The following is a 23,401-nucleotide window of genomic DNA, read 5'->3' on the forward strand; positions in this document are numbered from 1 at the left end:
ACTGAATTGCAAAATTAGGAGACGTGTGAATTTCAAAGGATGGTTGTGTATATTGTTGAGGAATGTGAATTGGGTTAGGGTTGCTTTGAAAGGCACAGTGTGTATGGTGTGTCAGACTAAGACCTGGGAGGCCAGGGTTCAAGAACTGCCACTTGGCCATGAAGCTCACACTGGGATTACTTTGGGCTAGTCGCTGCTAGCCTACCTCACAGGGTTATTGTTGGGATTAAATGGGGGGGGGGCTTCGAGGAAAAAGTGGGATAGAAATGGAATAAATAAATCTCTGATTCCCACTGCATTCTTTTAACTTCTCCTGTCTTTAGGATAAGTCAAAGCATGGAATTAAACAGGACCAGGCTTCAGTGAGAAGGAGCCTGCGAGGGCTGTACATAGCATGTGTTTGCATGCACAGCGCCACTCCACTCCCGACATTCAACCCATGTTTCCACAGTGGGGCACAGGACGGCAAACATGGCACTTTGCTATAATGGGCAGTACACCATGAGTGCATGTAATCTGCTTTTTTCCAGGAGAGGGCAGCATCAGCCTAGTAATAAGCCTCCTCTTTAGATGATGAACTTGGTCCAGAACAGAAAAGACCGTATTTATAATCATTGCCCTAGATCATGGGTGGGCAAACTAAAGCCCGGGGGCTGGATCCGGCCCAATCGCCCTCTAAATCTGGCCTGCGGACAGTCTGGGAATCAGCGTGTTTTTACGTGAGTAGAATGTGCCCTTTTATTTAAAATGCATCTCTGGGTTATTTGTGGGGCATAGGAATTGGTTCTTTTCTCTCTCTCTCTCTCTCTCTCTCTCTCTCTCTCTCTCTCCAAAATAGAGTCCAGCCCCCCACAAGGTCTGAGGGACAGTGGACTGGCACCCTGCTGAAACAGTTTGCTGACCCCTGCTCTAGATCAATTCCACTATTGTTTTACGATGTAGCTCGGGGTACCGCTGCTGAGGTGCACGCAGAAGTCTGGTCACTGTTGATAATACTGAGATAGATGGGCCAATACAGTGGTACCTCGGGTTAAGTTCTTAACAAGAGGTACCACTGTATTCTGAAAGAGGAGCTAAGGGTCTTAGTAGACCACAAGCTTAACATGAGTCAACAGTGTGATGCAACAGCTGTTCTATGCTGCATCAACAAAAGTGTAGTGTCCAGATCAAGGGAGATAATAGCAACACTCAATTCTGCCTTGGTCAGACCACACCTGGAATGCCGTGTCCAGTTCTGGGCACCACAATTTAAGAAGGGTGTTGACAAGTTGGAACATGTGCAGAGGAGAGCAACTAAGATGAGCAGAGGTTTGGTAACTAAGCCTTACAAAGAAGGGTTGGGGGAATTGGTTAGGGAATGTGACTAACATACATATTTTTGCAAGCAATTTCTCCGAATCTAATTCATTTTTGTATCTTGTTTTCATGAATATAATCATTTTATGCACATCTAATATGTGCATGTTTGTAATTGTTCTTTGGTTCAGACAACTGCAAATTTTGAAGAATGATTGTGTTTCAATTCTCATGTTTCGGAAATTTTTATCCATTTGCATTTAAATGTGATCAGAATCAAATTTCATCTCCATCCCTACAGTATGTCCCTACAGTGAACAGTTTGCAACTTCTCTACCACCACAATAGAGAAATTTTGTATTTTAAATTTTGTGGCTTTATTTGTGTGTGTGTGTGTGTGCTCATGATACTGTCTGCTGAAAAACATTCATTTGGCACAATTTCTTTTTGGTACCAAAGTAACAAAACTGGTGCCTTTACCTGAGCAGCCTCATTCATGCCTTCTTACTGCCTGGTTCGGAATATGAATTTGTCTAGCTTCAAATGCTTGGGTGCATTACAGATCAAGTGCCATTTCCCCAGGGAGATATTTCCTGGCTCAACATTTAGGTTGGGTAGATCTGCTAATGTTGGTTTCTCTCAGTTTTCCCTTTTGCCAATGTTTAAGTTCAGTCCTCCACAGTTCTGCTTCAATTTGCGATGTATTTTCAAGAAAAGCCCTCATGTCGCACTTTAATTCAGATTGATCCCACTATACACAATTTTATGCCGTATTTACTTGAGTCTAATGCACCATCGAATGTAATGTGCACCTCCAATTTCAGAATCTTGAAACCAAAAGAGTATTTGCTGGTGACTGTAAATGTGCCACCAAATCTAATGCGCACCTTAATTTTAGCAACGTAATTTGACCAAAAAAGCTGAGCATTAGATTTGAGTAAATACAGTATGCAGTTCCCCTTAATACATTTTTTCCAAAGCAATTTCCCCCAACTTGGTCTATTACAGGCATCCCCAAACTTCGGCCCTCCAGATGTTTTGGACTACAATTCTCATCATCCCTGACCACTGGTCCTCTTAGCTAGGGATCATGGGAGTTGTAGGCCAAAACATCTGGAGGGCCACAGTTTGGGGATGCCTGTGATAGAGGGATTAATGGGGAAACAAGGCTGATTAAATGGACAAATTTCAGAAGGGCTCTGAGGATGAGAAAAGTTTGAAACTCATCCAAGGGAAGAGCTCACCAGGTATCTTCCAAAGGGAAGGGATCCCCTGAGATCCTTGGTGGGAGGGTAGAAGCACTGATAACATGATTTTTGTTCCCTGGTATGTTGTTATTTTTTGAAGGGTGCATTGAAAACTACAATTTTTAAGGGGCAATGTAATGAGATGCACATGTGCCATCATCACTCATCAGCCAACACAGTGCTTGGGGAAAAGGTGAGCCCCCCCCCGAATTATAAAGAAAGCTAGTAAATACCAAACTGATCTTGAACTGAGCTTAACTGAGGATCTTTGCAGAAATGATTTGGCTGTGTGGAAAGGTGATTCCAGAATCCTCATCTAGCCTTATTTCCAATCAGAGAAAAAATTGCAAACGGCACTATATCTGCCTCCTCCCCTCTCTAGCAATTACAGTATTCCCTCTCAACCGTGCTATGGAGAACTGGATTGTCACCATCCTTGAGGGGGACAGGAGAAGACAATATCTGTGATGTTTGATCAAAAAACGCTTGAATGATGGACGTCAAATGAGGTTTGTGTATTTAAAGCATTAATTTATTAGAACGGTAACAAAGAACAGAGAGAAGAATCATGCTAATTAAAAACAAACAAACCAAAAAAACCCCTACTGTCTTCTAGAGGACTTCACCATGGAGCCCTTCACAGAACACGAGGCCAGATCACATGGAAATGTCTGCTCAACCAAACCAATGCAATGGGCTGAATGGTGGTCCCGATCCTTGGCACCCTTGTGTCCTGCACCACTATGACGATTTGCTTGTGTGTTTCCTTCGTGCTTTCTCCTTGGACCGTTGTGGCCCTCTTCAGAGGTGCAGGCATGCAAGTCATGGCTCGTGGTCACTAGCATAACCCTATAGGTTATATGGCTTAATGGAGAGGGGAGAGGGCAGAAGCTGTCTGCCTGTGAATGTGGATCTTCGCTCTTAAGAAGATAAGAAGAGCCTGCTGGATCAGGCCAATGGCCCATCTAGTCCAGCGTCCAGTTCTCACAGTGTCCAACCGTAATGCCTGTGGGAAACCAGGGAGCAGGACATGAGCACAAGAGTAACTCTACCCTCTTGTGGTTTGCAGCAACTGGTATTCAGAAGCATTCCTGCCTCCAGCTGTGGCACAGGCAGGGCATAGCTATCTTGCAAGGCTGAGAAGAAGGGAGTCCTGAAACTCGACATGGCTCTTAAGTAGCCCACAATCAGATTCACACAATGTCATATTTGAGCATCAGTCGCCTGGCTTCTCAACCCAGAGAAGAATGTTAAAGAAAGAAAGAAAGGATACTTGTTCCTTCCTTTGTTCCTTCCTTCCTTCCTTCCTTCCTTCCTTCCTTCCTTCCTTCCTTCCTTCCTTCCTTCCTTCCTTCCTTTCTCCTTTTTAGCATCTGGAAGGTCCCTGTGATATGACTGTTGCAGATTAACTTTTTTTATTTTTAAAGGCACATGTGGGTTGCCTATGACAGATGCAGGGTCTTAGCATCACAGCAGTTGGAAGAATTCTGCAGAGAGGCGCCCTTTTGCTTGAAACACTTGCCGCCTTGCTATGCACCAGGATTCTCAAAAAGCCACTTGGTTTTGCAGACAACAGTCCAGAGCTCGGACCTTCGCAAGTGGTGAAGTTGTGTAGTAAAGTCGACTCCCCGTCCCCATTTAGCACAAAGGGCATTGTCGGTGGGCATGGTTGCAAATCGAGAGAGAGAGCTGACGTAGGAGAATGTGCATGCGTGTGTTAACCAGAAAATGTTCTGCTCTGCTTCGGTATCCGTGGGATCCAAAAAGTAATAATCCGGGGGGGGGGAGCTAAAAAGTGGTATTGACGGCTGAAGGAGACCTGAGGGCAGCTTCAGCGTGGGAATTGTGCTCTGGGATGAGGATGGAAGGCAGCAGGTAGACTTGGCATGGAGTAGGTGTGAATTGTAGAGAAGGGGAAGCAGTGCAGGGACAGTAAGAAAGGGTGGGATATGGAGCCATCGGTTTGGGGAGGGGGCTGTTACAAGGAAGCGAAAGAACAGGAGAAAACTCTCAGCCACAATATATATGGCACGAGACTTTTTCTGTGGGCAATGAGGTAAGATGAGTATCTGCTTAGGTCAGTCCAAAAGTCCTAGCCGAGCATCCTGTTGCTCACACTGGCTGATCAGAGGCCTTTGAAAAGTCCCCAAGCACGGCGTGAAGGAAATAGTCTTCTCTGTTGCCCCCCAGCAACTGGAACTCACTGGCAAGCTGTCTCTCAGCCTGGAGGAATGCCAACATGACTGACAGCTGCTGTTATGGACATAGCCCACCCATGAATTTATCTAATCCCTTTATAAGACCACAAGAATGAAGAAAACATTCGGACAAAGATCAATCTTGGGATCCTTCTAGCGCGAAAGGCTTGAGAAATCTGACATGGCCCATGATATCCACGGATGAGCTATATGTTTTTGGAGATCTACTGTACTAAGTGAGGGATGTCTTGTTACAAGTGCAGAAACTTGATGCTTTGTACCTCATTGCAGTTAGAATGAGATAGGCCCACTGAAAGCCAGCTAAAAATAGCTTTGGAGGATGGATCCAGCAAAGGGGCTCGCCAGGTAGCCACCCAAGCAATAGACCATATGGATGGAACCTTTGGTCCTCCAGATACAGCTTAACTACAGCTCCTATCATCCCTAGCCATTGGTCATGCCTGCTTGGGCTGACGGACATCATAGTTCTCCACATCTCTGCAGACCTTAATGAATGAGGGTACAGAGAGCCAGAATAACATAGAATTGGGTTCTAAATAGTTTTCCCATGACATCTAAAAAAAACCCCACCACCACCAAGGAACTTGCAAGTTCAACCAACACGTTGTCCATTATGGGAAACGGTAAGGTGAAACAGTTTGAAGTAGGTTTGGAGTTTGGGGGAGTGGGAAGAACTGTAGAGAAAGAGGGTGGGGACAAAAGCAGAATTAGTTGGTCCTGCCTGTCATTGGCTCAGCTATGCTCTCTAGTGCCACCTATTGTTGGCCTCCCTGTATTCCACCCTACCTATCTGAATAGGCACCAATCTCCACTGGATCAGTCCATTTGTCACAACGAAGTGGAAGCAATGATACCTTGGAAGTGAACAGCACTCAAGGGCGCTCCTGCGAAAGATGTGTGCTACAGAGTCAAGTTGAGATTCTCCAAATACCTTCTTCTGATTCTCAATGGAGTGGTGTGGGGAAGGGAAACAGTATTTCCTCCCCGATTCATTCATTCATTCATTCATTCATTCATTCATTCATTCACAGCAAAACCTGCAAGTCCACTAATGAGCTAGCACATTGAAGAGACATTGGCATGAGTGGCTGGCCAGCAAAACGATATTTGGGCCTGAATGCCCACTTGTTGGAGTTCAGTCATCTTGTTGTGTATGTGCGTATCTGCATGTGTGTCTGTGTTTTTGTGTTTCTTTCAAGTGGAATGTGTTTCCCATCTCTTTGCATCTGGGACATCCGGCATTTGGGGAATCTTGGATGGATGGTTTCAGTCTGTGCAGACTCTGGATCCTCGTCACTTACGCAGGCCTGCAGAAAGTAGGAAGGAAGGAAAGGCATCGGATGAGAGCTCAGAATATGGCACATACTCAAAAGCAGTTTGTCAGGATGCCTTTCCTCAAATACCCTCCTCCCATTAAGAGTATCTAAACTGAGCGAAGTAAGGCATTAACAGGGCATGGTATATTGTAGAAAGAGCCTTTCTCTCCCTGCTGCACCCCTCAAACACCTAGAATTCTGCCTTTGATTTTTTTTAAAAAAATAATATTTTTACGTAAAATATATTTTAAACAAAAACGTATATGTGAAATATGCAATATGTAAATTTAGCACATGTGTGTGGCCATCACTGAGCATGGGGAGGGGCAAAATGGCAGTCAAGGAGCTACGCAGGCCAATGAAACTCCTTCCCCTCGTTGCTTGGAAATGCTGCTCAGCCTCCACACCATTTTCAAAGAGTGCACCCAGCTTGGCCCCTCTGCATTACAATTGCAGTCCCGAGGACTAGTAACTTTATTTAAGCAGGAAACAATCGAGAAACAAGTGCAAGTCGAGGTTATTGAGGTGCTGAATTCTGAACACGTTTCTGTGCGATTGTGAGACTCTCACAACACACACAGGAGGTGTAATATTTCTTCGGCTGCATGCCTGCCTGCATGTACCACTAATTAGGCAGGTGGTATTATCGTTTTAAAATGTATCATCTGGTTTTCACTGGTATGTCCCAGGAAAGGTTACAGCATTTTAAAATTCAGAATTAAATTCAGAATAAGGTGGGGTCCTGAAGCACATATCTCAGGCGAGGGTAAAGAGGTGTATCTTCAGAAAATGCTACCTATTACTAATCCTACTAGAAAAATGCCTGTTGTTCTACTCTTAGGCCATGACGCGTCTCCCCAGCCTCCCTCCCTGTGTCTCTGGTCCAGCTTGCCACTGACACATGGACCCCGGACACTCCTACTCCATGTAGACCTTCATAGGATTGTCCTTTGAATCTACACTGCACCTTTTTGGGGGTCCTCCAACCCAGCCACACACACACACACAAAAAAGAGAAACACCCCCCCCCCAAGTACATTTTGTTCTACTTCAGCTTCAAGCTTTCTTCCGCTGGATTAGTAAATCAAAGGCGCTGCCTCGGATCCTCCGGAGGCATTGCATATTCCCTCCTTGCAAAACCTACAGTGCTGGAAATCAATATTTAATCTCTTGCCTCATCAATCTAAACACAGTGTCAGAATGGGGGGAAATACACTTCCGGACCAAAACCAACAAAACCCAAAGGTGTCGGCGTTGAAGAGCTGACCTCAGGCCATTTTTGCAAACTGTTGGCGCCCGTCACAAAACGAGATTCCGGAGCGACAAAAGCAAGCACTTAATTCACGCTGAGCACAGTTCGCTTATGGAATTCTCTGCCACAGGACGTAGTGACGGTCGCCAACTTTGACATCCTTGAATGGGGGTGAGGCAAATTTGTGAATGATTAGGCTGTTGGTGGCTTCTAGTCTTGGCTGGACACTATGAGAACAGGATGCTGGCCTAGACGCGCCATTGGGCTCCTCTTAGATTCTTGTCATCATGATGGCTATATGCTTCTCGCAGGATGGGAGGGAGAGTGCCTTAGACTATCCATGCCTTGGGAGTTTTTTGCAACAAGAGGCAGTCCTTAAGTCTAAGCACTGCCCTTGTAGAACTCAACAGGGAAGAGGAGGGACACAAAAGCAGAATTAGCTGTGGCTCCACCTACTGTTGGCCTCCCTGTAGGGACGCGGGTGACACTGAGGTCTAAACCACTGAGCCTCTTGGGCTTGCCGATTGGAAGGTTGGCGGTTCGAACCCCTGCGACGGAGTGAGCTCCCGTTGCTCTGTCCCAGCTCCTGCCAACCTAGCAGTTCGAAAGCATGCCAGTGCAAGTAGATAAATAGGTACCGCTGCGGCGGGAAGGTAAATGGCATTTCCGTGCGCTCTGGCACTCATCATGGTCCTCTGTGCGCCAGTAGTGGTTTAGTCATGCTGGTCACATGACCAGGAAAACTGTGGACAAACGCCGGCTCCCTCAGCCTGAAAGCGAGATGAGCGCCGGAACCCCATAGTTGCCTTTGACTGGACTTAACCGTCCAGGAGTCCTTTAACCTTTTTACTTTGGCCTATCTGTTATGATTGGAACATCAGTCTCCAATCATAATGGGGCATTTGTGGTGGATTTATACTGGGGTGTACAAACATCACTCCACTTTTTAAGTTGTTCTCCAATGTTTCCCCAATGTTCCCCAATGATGTTTGGAGGGCCAGTCTTGCATTATCGCATAACAGAAGCAGGACGAAAACAGACCTGGGAATATTTGTTGCAGGATTCCAGCAGGGAACCCATGGACCATGCCCCAATTTGAAATGGAGCAGTATGTCCACTCTGAAACCTTTCCAGCCACAAGCAGAGAGTCCAACATGTATCCGTCCCGGTTACCATCCTGAGTACAAATCAGTACAAAGACGTCTGGAGGGGCCCATACTTACAGGTATGTCTGCTTGAACAAAAGGTTGGATGGCTTTTCATTGACATGGTAGAGAGGGAATGGGTCAAATCCACCAATGAAATCAACTGAAAGAAAGAAAATCCAAAACTCATGCATAAAACAATGGTATGGTTGAAACAAAACAGAAGGAGGGTGAAGATGGCAAACAGTAAACCAAAGGGTGAGGGGTGTGTGTGGAAAAGACCAAATACAAAGGTGCTCACCAGCAAGGCCTGAGGGCAGAATCCTGCCAAATTTAAGCACATGCGATTTCAATGGGAGACTAAAGGACACGCTTCACTCACCTCCACTGAAATTAATTGGATGTAACCATGCTTGGCTAAATAAAAAAAATTCCTTCAGTAGCACCTTAAAGACCAACTAAGTTTTTATTTTGGTATGAGCTTTCGTGTGCATGCACACTTCTTCAGATACAGTGAAATGGAAGTTTCCAGGCACTTATGTAGAGAAGGGGTGGGGAGGGGTGGGGATGGGGAGGGGGGATCACTCAGAAGGGTGGTGGAAATGGGTGATTGACTGACTGATAGCTGTTGATGACCGCAAACGACTGCAAATGGTTTTGCATGAAAAAGCAAGGGTTGAGATGGCTGAAGATCGCTTATCATGTATAATGAGATAAAAATCCGATATCTCTGTTCAAACCAGGTCCCTCCATGGTTTTGAGCTTGGTGATAAGTTGCAATTCAGCAACTTCTCTTTCCAGTCTATTTCTGAAATTCTTTTGTAGTAAGACAGCTACTTTGAGGTCTTGTATAGAATGTCCTGGGAGATTGAAGTGTTCTCCTACTGGTTTTTCTGTCTTCTGGTTCCTGATGTCAGATTTATGTCCATTTATCCTTTGGCGTAGGGTTTGGCCTGTTTGTCCAATATAGAGAGCTGAAGGGCACTGTTGGCATTTGATGGCATTCACAATGTTAGAAGATGAGCAATTAAATAGTCCTGAGATGGTATGTTGGATGTTGTTGGGGCCAGTAATGGTGTTGTCTGGGTGTATGTGGCAGCAAAGTTGGCATCTGGGTTTATTGCAGGCTCTGGTACCAGTGTCCATGTGACTTAACATGGACACTGGTACCAGAGCCTGCAATAAACCCAGATGCCAACTTTGCTGCCACATACACCCAGACAACACCATTACTGGCCCCAACAACATCCAACATACCATCTCAGGACTATTTAATTGCTCATCTTCTAACATTGTGAATGCCATCAAATGCCAACAGTGCCCTTCAGCTCTCTATATTGGACAAACAGGCCAAACCCTACGCCAAAGGATAAATGGACATAAATCTGACATCAGGAACCAGAAGACAGAAAAACCAGTAGGAGAACACTTCAATCTCCCAGGACATTCTATACAAGACCTCAAAGTAGCTGTCTTACTACAAAGGAATTTCAGAAATAGACTGGAAAGAGAAGTTGCTGAATTGCAACTTATCACCAAGCTCAAAACCATGGAGGGACCTGGTTTGAACAGATATATCGGATTTTTATCTCATTATACATGATAAGCGATCTTCAGCCATCTCAACCCTTGCTTTTTCATGCAAAACCATTTGCAGTCGTTTGCGGTCATCAACAGCTATCAGTCAGTCAATCACCCATTTCCACCACCCTTCTGAGTGATCCCCCCTCCCCATCCCCACCCCTCCCCACCCCTTCTCTACATAAGTGCCTGGAAACTTCCATTTCACTGTATCTGAAGAAGTGTGCGTGCACACGAAAGCTCATACCAAAATAAAAACTTAGTTGGTCTTTAAGGTGCTACTGAAGGAATTTTTTTTATTTTACTTCGATCCAGACCAACACGGCTACCTACCTGTAACCATGCTTGGCTAGTTTGTTCCCTGGGTTCCTTGCAAACTCCTATCAAGAAAGTCAGTGTGGTGTAGTGGTTAGGGTGTTGGGCTGTGACCTGGGAGACCAGGGTTTGAATCCCCCATTCAGCCATGAAGCTCAGTGGGTGACTTTGGGCCCATCACTGCCTCTCAGCCTAACCTACTTCTCAGGATTGTTGCGGGAGATTAAATGAGATGGGGCAGAACCACGTGCACCAACTTGAGTTCCTTGGAGAAAACATTGGGATATAAATGCAATAAAATAAATAAACACTTAAAATGGAAATGCTGGCAATGTGGACTTCCAGGATGAAGCAACCGCCCAGGACTACAACGTACTTCTTTTGGTCAGGCACCAGTAAAACAATCCAGAAATGAATCGCTTCCTTTCCACACTTATCACAGTGATTCAGTGGCTCAAGATTTGGGGTTCCAGCCCAGCTGCTGGAAGGTCTGAGAGGCCTTGGGGTCTGAGAACAGCTCTTGAAGTCCTCGTTCCTCTGGCCCACCCCAGCTCCATCTGGTACGCAGGCTGAGACCCTACCTGTCCATGGACTGTCTTGCCAGAGTGGTGGGCTCTGGTTATCTCCCGCTTGGACTACTGCAATGCGCTCTACGTGGGGCTACCTATGAAGGTGACCCGGAAACTACAACTACTGTACTGTAATCTAGAATGCGGCAGCTAGACTGGTGACTGGGAGTGGCCGCTGAAACCACATAACACCAGTTCTGAAAGACCTACATTGGCTCCCAGTACATTTCCGGGCACAATTCAAAGTGTTGCTGCAGACCTTTAAAGCCCTAAATGGCCTCGGCCCAGTATACCTGAAGGAGCATCTCCACCCCCATCATTCTGCCCGGACATTGAGGTCCAGCACCGAGGGCCTTCTGGCAGTTCCCTTGCTATGAGAAGCCAAGTTACAGGGAACCAGGCAGAGGGCCTTCTCGGTAGTGGCACCCACCCTGTGGAATGCCCTCCCACCAGAGGTCAAAGAGAACAACCATTACCAGACCTTTAGAAGGCATCTCAAGGCAGCCCTGTTTAGGGAAGCTTTTAATGTTTGATGGATTTCTGTATTTTAATATTTTGTTGGAAGCCGCCCAGAGTGGCTGGGGAAAACCAGCCAGATGGGCGGGGAATGAATAAATAAATTATTATTATTATTATTATTATTATTATTATTATTATTATTATTAGCATTATTATCAGCTGTCAATGTGCGACAGCTGTCGCACCCTAGGAAATGGCTTCAACTGGCTGGCTAAATGAGGGTGGCTGATGAGTCTCAAATCTCAGTGACTTAGGGACTTCCCCTGCATGAGAAGACAGGCTCTGGTGGATTGAGCGGGCAAGACCAAGAGTGGGTCCAACGGTCAAGAAGGTGGTTTCTGCATGCGCTGTAGAGAGAAGTGAGGGGCAGTTGGGGCTCATCAACCTGGGAAGGGAGCCCACCTAGGAGAAGGAAAACTCTGGTCCTAAACCACTGCTGCACTGTGGGATATCTTTGGGAGAAGAAAAGGCTAAGGGGCAAACCCAGAATGGAGTTCCTAAGATGGTTGGATCATGCATTGTATGCCTGCTTTTGGCAACTCCTGCTGCTAAGCTGGTGCAAATCATATTGGTCTGCTCTCCTTTGGACCATATCAACGAGGCCGAGAGGGGGATCGTGTCATCTGGGCAGCCCAGGACCTCCATACACACTGCTCAGGTTTGCGCCCCGGAGAGGCCACTTTGGTGCTGCTAAAACGGCAGTTTGACTTCACCCCCGGAAGTGCACTCCATTGTCTATTGAGACAGACAGGTGCCAACAAGAAGTATCCCAGGAAAGGCGATGGGTGGCCAATTGAAACCCTGAACAGGCCAACTCTGCGCTGCAACATTATAATGCAGGTCCCAGTTGTTGAACTATTACTCCCTAACTGAGTAATGTGTGAATAGCGGGCTGTGTTATTGTTTCCGCCTCCCCCACCCCCCACCCCCACAATGGCATGCAAATTGTGTTAGCGCCTGGCAAGGCACCTCTGCGCTTATAGCAACTTCCTGCTCCAGAGCGAAGGAGTATTTTCAAAGAAACCCACAAATGGGAGAGAAAATTAAAAGGCAGCTCAAATTGGCTGAGGTCACTGGAAGGCTCTACTGCTGAGAGTGTGAAATATTGATGGTTTGTCAGTGTTAATTATTGAGGCTGGCATTTCGGAATTGGAATGCCGGAAGAGGGGAGGGGGAAAGGATTTGCTGGGGAAGGTGGGGGGGGGGGCGCTGAAATTAGCTGCTGTGAATTTCTCAATAAATCACCCCCCCAACAGCTCAGTGACATCTCTTTTTATTTTATTAGATTTTCTCTTGAGATTCACCCTCCCTCACCTAGCCAGCCTGATCGACTTCCGCCCTACCCCCATCAAAGTTTTATTGCAAATATATAGCCATAGTTATTTAAAACACACACACACACACACACACACACACACACACACACACACACACACACACACCATATATCATATATCTATGATATCACACACACACACACACACACACACACACACACACACACACACACCCAAAACAACAAAATCCTTTAACCAAACCACAGCCAAAATTATCAATCTGGCTTTTTTCTCCAGCAATAAGTGGGAGCTTTGGTTGATTAAATTACAAGTTATTTCCCACTTCTCTCTTCTCCACCTCTCTCTTTATATATATATATATATATTGCTCAAGTTATGAAATATCAGAGCAGCGTACAGAGAACCAAAAGTGTTAAAACATACACCCAAAATAACATGGTTAAAATAGCAGCATGACATCGGAATATGATCGGCGGGCAAGAATTAATTAATGATTAGTGGTTTAATTGTGTCTTTATTTAATTATTAATCCATCCATTAATTCTGGGATTTTGTTCAGAACAGGTGTGGGTAAACACCAAGGTCTTAAACATGCACCTGAAATTACAGATGGTTGGAGCAAAGAGTAAAATGAATTTCATGTTAAAAGAGCCCCCTACACTGACACCCCATTACTTGGGGCCAGAAGGCAAATATTGAGCTCTATTTGTGCCTCCAAAGGGTTCTCTACCATAGAAGGCAATAGCTTGGCAAAGAGGTTGAAGGAGAGAGTTGTTTAGGATTTTGTAAGTAAGTAAGAAGACCTCGAACCCTGCCCGGTGGCGTATAAGCAGACAGTGCAGCTGCTTCAACAAAGGTGTACTATGTTGGCAACAGTTAGCTCAAGGCAGCAACCTCACAGTAGCATTTTGCAATAGCCGCAGCTTCTGAACCACCTCCGAGGGCAGCCCCACACAGAGTACATTGCAGCAATCAAGTCTTGAGGTTACCAATGAACTGGCTGAACGTGGTCAGATTATGTAACTGTAGCTAGGATTTGGACACTAAGATTGCTTCACAAATTCAATTCAACATTTGCCCTCTTGGGGAGATTTCACGTCTTAAGCCAGTGATGGGCAACCTTTTGAGCTTGGTGTGTCAAAATTCACCCAAAAACCGAGCATAACTCGGGTGGTGTGTCACTTCGAGAAAAATCATAATTTTGTGATATTTATAGTTTATAGTTTAAATAACAAAAATGTATCATTGTAATATATAACTGTATTTAATAAACCAAAAACTAATTATTTAACCAAACCAAACCAAAACCCCCTTATTTATCACAAAGTGTCCAGAGTTGTTGAGCTTTTGGGGGGGAGCTGCTGACCAAAGTTTTTGGATGTTTTTTTGGGGTGTGTGTGCAAAAGTTGCTTTGCTTTTGGGGGGGGATTCCCCAAAGCTGCTGCGCTTTTTTTGGGGGGGGGGGAAGAGAACAGAAATAAATGACGAATAATACCTTTGCTGGAACTAACACGCAGCACCGACATAGTCTGCCAAAGCGCCAAAAAACCCAGCACAGAACGGGTTAAAAAACGAACGCTGTTACACCCAATCATAGTCTGCCAAAGCGCCAGAAAAAAAAACAGCACAGAAAAGGTTAAAAAAACCAATCTCTGGCTACCAGCAACAACAGCAACAAAAAAGGATCTGGGTTTTAACAGCGGAGACAAGCTCTAGCGGAGACAAGCTGTAGGAGGAGCGGGAGAACAAATGGGGGGGACACAACAACAGTGTGAATGGGCCGATGGAGCGCGTGCCAGCAGTGAGGGCTCTGCGTGTCACGTCTAACACGCGTGTCATAGGTTCGCCATCACTGTCTTAAGCACATGCTCAAGCAACAATGATAGATTTTAAGTCCATAATCAGTGTGGGGAACTAGGTGTTACTGGACTCCACCAACCATCGTCCCCAGCCAAGGAGGTCAATGGTCAGGGATGATGGGAGTTGCAATCTAAAAATATTTGGAGGACCAGACGATGCCTTCAGAAGTTGGTACCTCCAGATGTTATTGGACTACAACTTTCATTGTCATTGGTCACACTGGCTGGGGGCTGATGGGAGCTAGTCCACCAACATCTGGAAAGTATCAAGTTGGCTACCACTAACATAGACTCACCCCACCCCAAGGAAAAAAAAAATCTCTCCTATCTGCTAGTAACATGCAAAGTATCTTAGCATCTTCCTAAGCTCAGTTCTCGACCAAGTACAGATATATTAGCCTAACTAAGGGGGGGGGGATGGCAATGAAAGTGGTTCAAGCTGTTCATTACAGGCATTTTAGAGCGTTGTAAATTTAAAGGCCAGCTTCTGACGCAACGCTGATCAATAAAACCACCGTGAAGAACACATCTTTTAGACAGTTTCAAAGAGAGATTGCTGGGGTAAGTGCTCTTTCCACCCACCCCAGAATTTGGTAAAGCACTTGCACTATTCCACTCGAAATAAATACAGCCACTTACAGCAATTGAACTTAATGCATTGTTTAACAGGAGATTAGTGACCTGGCCACAATACTTGTCGAGCCAGCCAATAAACACTTAGGGCCCGAAGCAGCCAAAGCTAAGCACTTTAAACGGTGCAACCCTAAAGCACACAGCCCCCCAGGAATAAGCTCAATAAGTAAAGACCAGGCTACCTTAAAGATTAGCTCAGGTCCTGCTTGTGGGTTTCTCATAGGTATCTGGGTGCCCACCAGCAGGACAGGAAACTGAACTAGATGAGCCATTGGCAGTGCTGGATTTGCGTATAAACTAAACAAGCTACAAGCTATAGCTTAGGGCCCCACTCTCTTGACCTCCCCCCCCCCAAAAAAAAAATTAAAGGGAAAAAAACCCTGGATGTACATTTCCAAAACGTGATAAAAAAACAAATAAAATAAAACCTACATACAGCAACAGTGTTTGTGTTGTGTAGGCTCCTATGATGTAAGTCATGGGCCCCACCTGCTAGCCTGCTGCCTAAGATATCACTGGTTTTCTCATTTCTATGTACAGTGGTACATAGTGGTCTCACTTTATGGAAGTGAGAGCTGGACCATTAAGAAGGCTGATCGCCGAAGAATTGATGCTTTTGAATTATGGTGCTGTTAGCTAGGGATCATGGGAGTTGTAGGCCAAAACATCCGGAGGGCCGAAGTTTGGGGATGCCTGGGGTAGCCTCTCAGAAGGCTTAGTGGTGGAGGGATCATGTGGTGAGGAGACAGGAAGATGGAAGGAGCTAGAGGGAAGTGGGAGGAATTCAACTGGGAGCACCTGCACGAGACGCTTGATGCTTGTGCTGTGTTTAATAAACCTCTCTGTTGCTGCCAAAAGACTGCTTTCGCTTTGTGCTGTTATCTACAGAGATGGGGAAGGTAAGCCTTGCCTGGAAGCCTGACACTAACCCAGAGATGGAAGGAGGGAGAAGTGCCGAACAGAGAAGAATACTGTAGAAATTGGAGTTCTTGGTGCAATCAGGAACAGGAAACTGAACTAGATGAGCCACTGTTTCATGCTGAAGGTAAAGAGACAAATTCCAGTTGAAATGATTTTCAAATCCAGGACAAGGCCCTGTTTCGTTTATTCTTCATCTGCTATAGTTTCATGGTCAAAGTGTACCAATTGTGTGGTACACTTGTGTACCAATTTCAACTGGAATTTGTCTCATTACCTTCAGCATAAAACAGTTTGAAGAATTCTTCATTAATCTCCTTCCTGGCCCGAGTTCTTGGAACCTTTTCATTTGATGAACAGAGAAGAATGGCAGACCAAGTTAATGGAATATGCAGAGATGGCGAGACTGATGGGAAAGATCAGAAAGCAGGAAGATCAAGTATTTCTAAAAGACTGGAACAATTTTTTTTAAACATACTTAAAAGACCACTGTAAACAGTTAAAATAATTGGCAGGGAGACAATGACACTTGTAATGTGAAATGAACTTTGGAAACTATGAATATATAACGGATAGATAAGGGTAAAAGATGCAGAAAAAATATATATTTTCTTAGGAAATTGAACCCATGGAGGGAGGGAAGGAACTCTGAAGGTTCGAAAGACACTTTTCATTTTAATGCTTTGAAATGGTTACAGTTAAATTGTATAAAATTATGCAAAACCATTAAAAAAACTATAAAAGAATTCTTCATTGACTAACCACCTGCCTTTTCGATCAAGTAAACACATTTGCATATAACCAAAATCTCTATAGAATCAGTTGCCTTGTTTGCAATTATAGCAAGAAGTGGAAGATAACTTACAATTTAATCAGCAAAATGCTGCCTCTTGAAGCTGGAGTGAAAGGTCACTATTTAATATTTTCCATTGCTTTTTAAAGCATTGCGCTTAAACTACATACCAGTATATAAAAAAATCACAGCGAACATGAGCAACCTTAACTCAAAAGTGTACATAGGGCGCCATTCAGGGGGGAATAGACAGTGGCTAGAGACTTAAGACACGGGAGACGAGGGTTCAAATCCCTACTCAGCCAAGAAGCTGGTCATGTGACCTTGGGCCAGGCATTCACTCGCAGCCTAACCTACTTCACAGGGTTGTTGTGAGGATAAAACGGCAAGGCAGAGAACTTTGTATGCCACCTCAAGCTCCCTGGTGAGATATATATGCAATAAATGAAAAGAAATAAACCATTCTAAGAGGACGGGCATCAGATTAAGACTCACAGCCAGGGATCTGTCCTGCGGCAAATACTTACAGCTGTCTTCTTCTTCTGTAAAAACACTGACAACGTAACAGGCGTAGACGAAGCCCACCAGCTGGAAGAAGAAAAGATAAAAGGAATCACAATCATAATATTTGCTCCAAGACTTGTGCTTACATAAATGAATATACGTGCTGTACACACAGAACAAACAACAGTCAAAACTATATAGAAAGAGCGAAACTATTTTTATAGAGTCTGGCTGGATCAGGCCAATGGCCCACCCAGTCGAGCATCCTGTTCTCACAGTGGCCAACCAGATGCTTGTGCAAAGCTCACAAGCAGTATCCGAGTGCAAAAACACACACTCTCCCCTCTTGCAGTTTCAAGCGACTACTATTCAGAAACATGCTTCCTTCAACAGTGGAGGTAGAATGGCTAGAAGGCACTGATAACCATTTGGCCCATGGATTTCTCTCATCTTTTAAAGCTATCCAGGTTGGTGGTATGAAGAATTTCTTTTTCTTCTCATCAGTCCTGAATCCTTCTACATTCAGCTTCATTTGATAGCCCTGAGTTCCAGAATAACAAGAGAGGGAGAAAAGCTTTGATTATAGCTTCTTCTTTTTTTTAACATTTTGCTTTGGGGTTCCTTTGGCTAACTAGTTATTGTTATTGTTAGACAACTGGGAGGAGCGCAGAAAGAAGAAACGCCATGGTCATCTGCATCAGCACAACCGGACGCCTTCATCTGCCCCAGCTGCAACAAAACATGTCTCTCCCATATCAGTCTCTACAATCACAGCAGGCACTGTAATTCTCCAACAATTTGACTTCACCCCCAAGGGTACTCGCCTTCATTGTCTCCAGACAATGCTACAGATCACCCAGAGATCAGCCAGCAGATTCTGATCCATCTTCTACTTACCCATGTCGTACAACATAGAATCGTAGGATTGTAGAGTTGGAAGAGGCCCCAAGGGTCATCTAGTCCAACCCCCTGCAATACAGGAATCTCAGCTGAAGAATCCATGACAGATGGCCATCCGACCACTGCTTAAAAACCTCCAAGGAGAGCCCACAACTCCCCAAGGGAAACTGTTCCACTGTTGAACAGCTCTTACTGTTATTCCTGATGTTTCGTCAGAATCTCCTTTCTTGTAACTTGAAGCCGTTTTGAATTCTGATTCTGCATTAGCCACCCCTCCCAGTTTGGTGCCATCTGCAAATTTGATGAGCATCCCCTCAATTCCTTCCTCCAATTCATTTTTAAAGATGTTGAACAACAAGCCCAGGACAGAACCCTGTGGCACCCCACTTGTCACTTCTTTTCCAGGATGATGAAGAACCATTAATGAGTATTCTTTGGGTTCAGTCAGTCTGTCAACCAGCTACAAATCCACCTAACATTTACCCTGTTCAACCCACATTTTACCAGCTTCCTTGCAAGAGGATCATGGGGGACTTTTTCAGTAAGACTTACTGAAATCAAGATACACTATGTATTCCCTTAGAATCACAGAGTTGGAAGAGACCACAAGGGCCATCCAGTCCAACCCCCTGCCAAGCAGGAAACACCATCAAAGCATTCTTGACATATGCCTGTCAAGCCTCTGCTTAATCCACCAAGCTTGTAATTCCATCAAAAAAAGAAAGAAATGAGATTGCTCTGGCATTGCTTGTTTTTGAGAAACTCATGCTGGATCTAAGAGCTCAGAGACCAACTGTTGAATTATCTGTTGTAAGACCTTTCGTGGTATCGATGTCAAGCTCACCAGCTGGTAGTTACCTGGGCCTTCCCCCCCCCCTTTGAAGTTAATGTGGAAAGAGGAAGGAAGGATCAGGGCAATCAATGTTCTGAATTCTACAGCTCATATAAACGGGGATATTGAGCACATTTGCTCTTATTTTGCATAATTTACAATGCATTGTGTGGGTTGTATCAAACTAAGTTATACTCAAAGTTGTTGTTGTTTAGTCGTTTAGTCGTGTCCGACTCTTCATGACCCCATGGACCAGAGCACACCAGGCACTCCTGTCTTGCACTGCCTCCCACAGTTTGGTCAAACTCATGTTCGTAGCTTCGAGAACACTGTCCAACCATCTTGTCCTCTGTCGTCCCCTTCTCCTAGTGCCCTCAATCTTTCCCAACATCAAAGCAGACTCATCAAAACTACCAGACTAAGATAGTCAGTCAAGCTCATAAATCTTAATGGGTCAATTTGAGTAAGACTAATATTGTATGAAACCCTATAGATTTTGCATAGATACATAAGAAGTGCCCTTATATCAGGGCAGATGGTTTGTTCATCTAGTTCAGAACAGTCAACTCTTGCAGCAGTCTACCAGGATCTTAAGCAGCCAACTTTCCCATCAGCTGGTACTTTGGGAGAAGAACTGTAGGTCCGTGGGAAAGCTCCTCAGCAGAGCTCTACCTTGCATGCAGAGGGTCTCAACTTCAGCCCCAGGCATCTTCACTAAGGCGGGGAATATCCTTTGACTGAAACCCTGGAGAGCTACTACTGCCTGTGTGTGGAGACAATACAGAACCAGATAGACCAATGGTCTGACTTGATATAAGACAGTTTCCTACATTTCCTAAATCCTTTGAGTTGGAGATTCCAGGAATTGAGCCCGGGACCTTCTGCAACGCAAAACTCAGACTCCATCACTGAGTCGTGGTTCCTGCATAATTTATCCTGGTTTTGGCTAGCCTTCTCAGTGAGCCGCCTTCTGAATTTTTGCAGACACTGCCCAAACTTTCAAGCCTATATTTTGCAGAAGCTTGCTTTGTAAAAGAATAAGATGTTGACATTCCCAGGATGCTGAATTCCTGCCTAATGCCATTGTCTCTTCCCGAACACTACAATCACCTGCCATCGCTCAGCAGAATCCATTTTGTTCCTTCTGTCAAGGCACAAAAGCAAATTCCAACCTTTCCAAAGAATGGACGCCTTCAACCGCATGTATTGTGGGCTTGAACTTCCTGGTGTCCATCAGAGCAAGGAGAAGAAAGTGAGCATTCTGTCATCCTTGCAACTCTTAATAAGAAGCTCGGGAGATTCAGAGTTGGTGAGGCAGCTTTTTTTTTTTTTTTTTTTTTGCAAAACAATGTAAAACATTACTCAACCTCTTCAGAGCGGAGCTTTCAGAAGAGACCTGCCAAACCCAAATGCATTCCATAATCCCTCCCACGGAAACCTCATTATCCTGCCTTTTGTTCAGCGGTGTGATGTATGTTTCTCTTGTATTAAAAATGAATGACTCCACTTTCCAGAGTCCCCTCATACATCATTCTGCCTTCCTGCGGTGTGAGTAATTGTTTGGTCCTAATTCCCCGTTAAAGTGGATTGAGTTCGCAGTGGAAAACAAATAATTAAAGCCTACAATAACCTGGAAAAGGTGGTGCCCGGCAGATCTGGAGGAGCCAGGGATCCTAGTGTATGAGATCCTCCTTGCACCAACAACATTGCACAGACTCGTGGGAAGGCATTGGAAAGCCTCCAACTTAAGTGTCCTATGTAAGCATTTCAATAGAGTAGTGGAGATACTTTCACCTGCTGCCAAAAAGCCTGTAGGGAGACCAAGCCATTGGCAGATGTGTCCTATACAAATTATAAAACATAAAACCAAGAAAGCACCACTGGCATGGAGGCATACCGTATTGGCTCAAATATAAGCCACACCTTTTTTCCAAATTCTGACCATGAAAAGTTAAAGTGCGGCTTATACTCGCGACCTTACGATATCACTGCTGAAGCAGCCCAGGATGCCACCACGAGGGCTGTTGAGGGTGCGAGACAATGGTGCCCACCCCGCCCACTGATCCCAAGCCTGCCCTGAGCCATCAGAACGAAGGGGGGAAGCGGTGCAGCTTCCCCCCCCCGAGAGCAGCTCAGGAGTGCGGGGCAATGGCGTGCCGCCCGCTGCTCCCCAACCCTTTAACTCCTGCTGGAGCCCTAGCGAGCGGGGGTTGCAGTTGCCCGGACAGGCTGTCGCCTCCACCACCCTATGCAAACCTCCCCCCCCTGGCTGCACCATGTAGGGCTGGTGCTTTGGGGGAGTCTCGGGGCCTCTTTGGCAGCATGCCCATCATTTCCCAGCGCACTGTGTGGGTCCTGTTGGGCCAATTTTAAAGGTGCGGCTTATATTCAGGTGTGGCTTATATTCGGGCCAATACAGTATTTGTACAGGGGGTTCTGAGCACCTAACTCACTCCACGGCTGTAGCTGCATCCAGGAGAATTGCTGCATCTCTCTCTCTCTCTCTCTCTCTCTCTCTCTCTCTCTCTCTCTCACACACACACACACACACACACACACACACACACACACAGAGAGAGAGAGAGAGAGAGAGAGAGAGAGAGAGAGAGAGAGAGAGAGAGAGTGCTAGTGGGTGGCATTGCACCTGTCAAGTTGAAAGAGATCAGGTGATATCAAGGGCCAATTTGGGTTCCACCTGGTCCTATAAAAGCTGCTGTGACTGGCATGACTGCAGTGCCAGACCCTCATTGCTCAGGTGTATGCTAAGCTGCTCAGAGGCAGCCTCTCTTTGCTTGACTTCCTATTCTGTCTTAAATGAAGGATTCTGCCTAAATAAATATGTAGCTGAAGCAAAGTCTTTAATCCCCTGTACAAGAAGAGGATCCAGCAGTTTCCAGATGGTCTTCAAACCCTTCAGTAGCTGGAACAAGAAGAGGACCCAGCACTTTCAAGATGGTCAATGCAACCTTTCGGAAATCTACGGCAACTGTGCTTTTCTGGCTTCCGTGCAAACACATCATTGTGCAATTTTAGTAAGAGGGGTTTTTTTTGTTTTTTTTTTAAAGTATCATGACTCGCGAGGAGGAGAGAAAAGCAGGATGTGTCCATTCATCTTGAGGGGTCACCATGGCAAAGCCTACCATGTAGAAGGAGCAGAAACGATTATTTAGGTATGCAATGACAGCAGTGTGGAGCAGCCCAGAGATGGAAAGAAAATAAAGTCCCGACCAGAGACAAATGGACTATGCCGAAATGGTGAAATTGACAGAGAAAATCAGAAGCTAGGAAGAGACGAACTTTAAGAAGGAATGGGAAAGATCTACAATGTATTTAAGAAAACACTGTAAACAACTAAAAAAGCTTGTAATGTATTAAAGACTATGGTAAAAATGGACTATTTTTTTTTAAAAAAAGAGAAAATAAGAGAAGCAGTTGAAAAAAGATCGATAATGGTAACCATGGAAGGGCAGAGGGAGTCAAAGGATTCAAGGAATCCTAAATGTTGATGTTTAATGTTTGAATTTGAATTGGTAATGTAAAACTTAATAAAAAAGTTACAGGTAGGTAACCGTGTTGGTCTGAGTCGAAACAAAATAAAAAAATTCCTTCAGTGGCACCTTAAAGACCAACTAAGTTTTTATTTTGGTATGAGCTTTCCCTCTGAATATACATAAGGGTCTGGTTGCTTCTATTTCAGTGTATCTGACGAAGTGTGCATGCACACGAAAGCTCATACCAAAATAAAAACTTAGTTGGTCTTTAAGGTGCTACTGAAGGAATTTTTTTATTTTAATAAAAAAAATTTTGATTAAAAAAACAAACAGCGGCACACCATCTAGGACACTAGTGGGCTTGGGCACAGGAGCCTGGGGCAAAGAAGATGCTGAAAAGCCAAGGGAAAATACAACTCAGACTGTTCCTGATGATTTCTTACCCCAGTGATGCATGCCTTTTGAGATAGTGGAGGTGAAAGCTTTTAAAGGTATGCAGGTCTGGAGCTGGCCATGGTGCTGAATCAATAACCTGCACATGGTGAGCAACACCCAGCATGGTTTTGTTGTTGTGCAAGTGGTGTTTCATTATTTACTTCTTTGATTTATCACAACCCAAACGCCCAGCTAACAATACCCTAAAACCATCAAGTTCCAAGTGCATTGATTAAATCACCTTCATCTCACATCATCTCTCTATATCTGGGGCCACCA

General features: G+C 44.9%; 1 protein-coding gene across 1 annotated transcript in view; it reads right to left on the reverse strand.

Moving 5' to 3' along the window:
• Window positions 1–3,053: 3,053 nt before the first annotated feature.
• NKAIN4 (sodium/potassium transporting ATPase interacting 4) overlaps window positions 3,054–23,401 on the reverse strand; it is a 90,439-nt gene continuing 70,091 nt past the window's right edge. The window contains exons 5-7 of the mRNA XM_035121708.3: window positions 17,488–17,548; window positions 8,554–8,638; window positions 3,054–6,069 (exon numbers count right to left, since the gene is read on the reverse strand). Coding sequence (XP_034977599.1) covers window positions 6,060–6,069; window positions 8,554–8,638; window positions 17,488–17,548 — 156 coding nt within the window. The 3' untranslated portion in view covers window positions 3,054–6,059. The remainder of the gene's footprint in view (window positions 6,070–8,553; window positions 8,639–17,487; window positions 17,549–23,401) is intronic.

Source organism: Zootoca vivipara, chromosome 7, assembly GCF_965207765.1.
Source record: "Zootoca vivipara chromosome 7, rZooViv2.hap1.1, whole genome shotgun sequence".
Classification (NCBI taxonomy): Eukaryota; Metazoa; Chordata; class Lepidosauria; order Squamata; family Lacertidae; genus Zootoca; species Zootoca vivipara.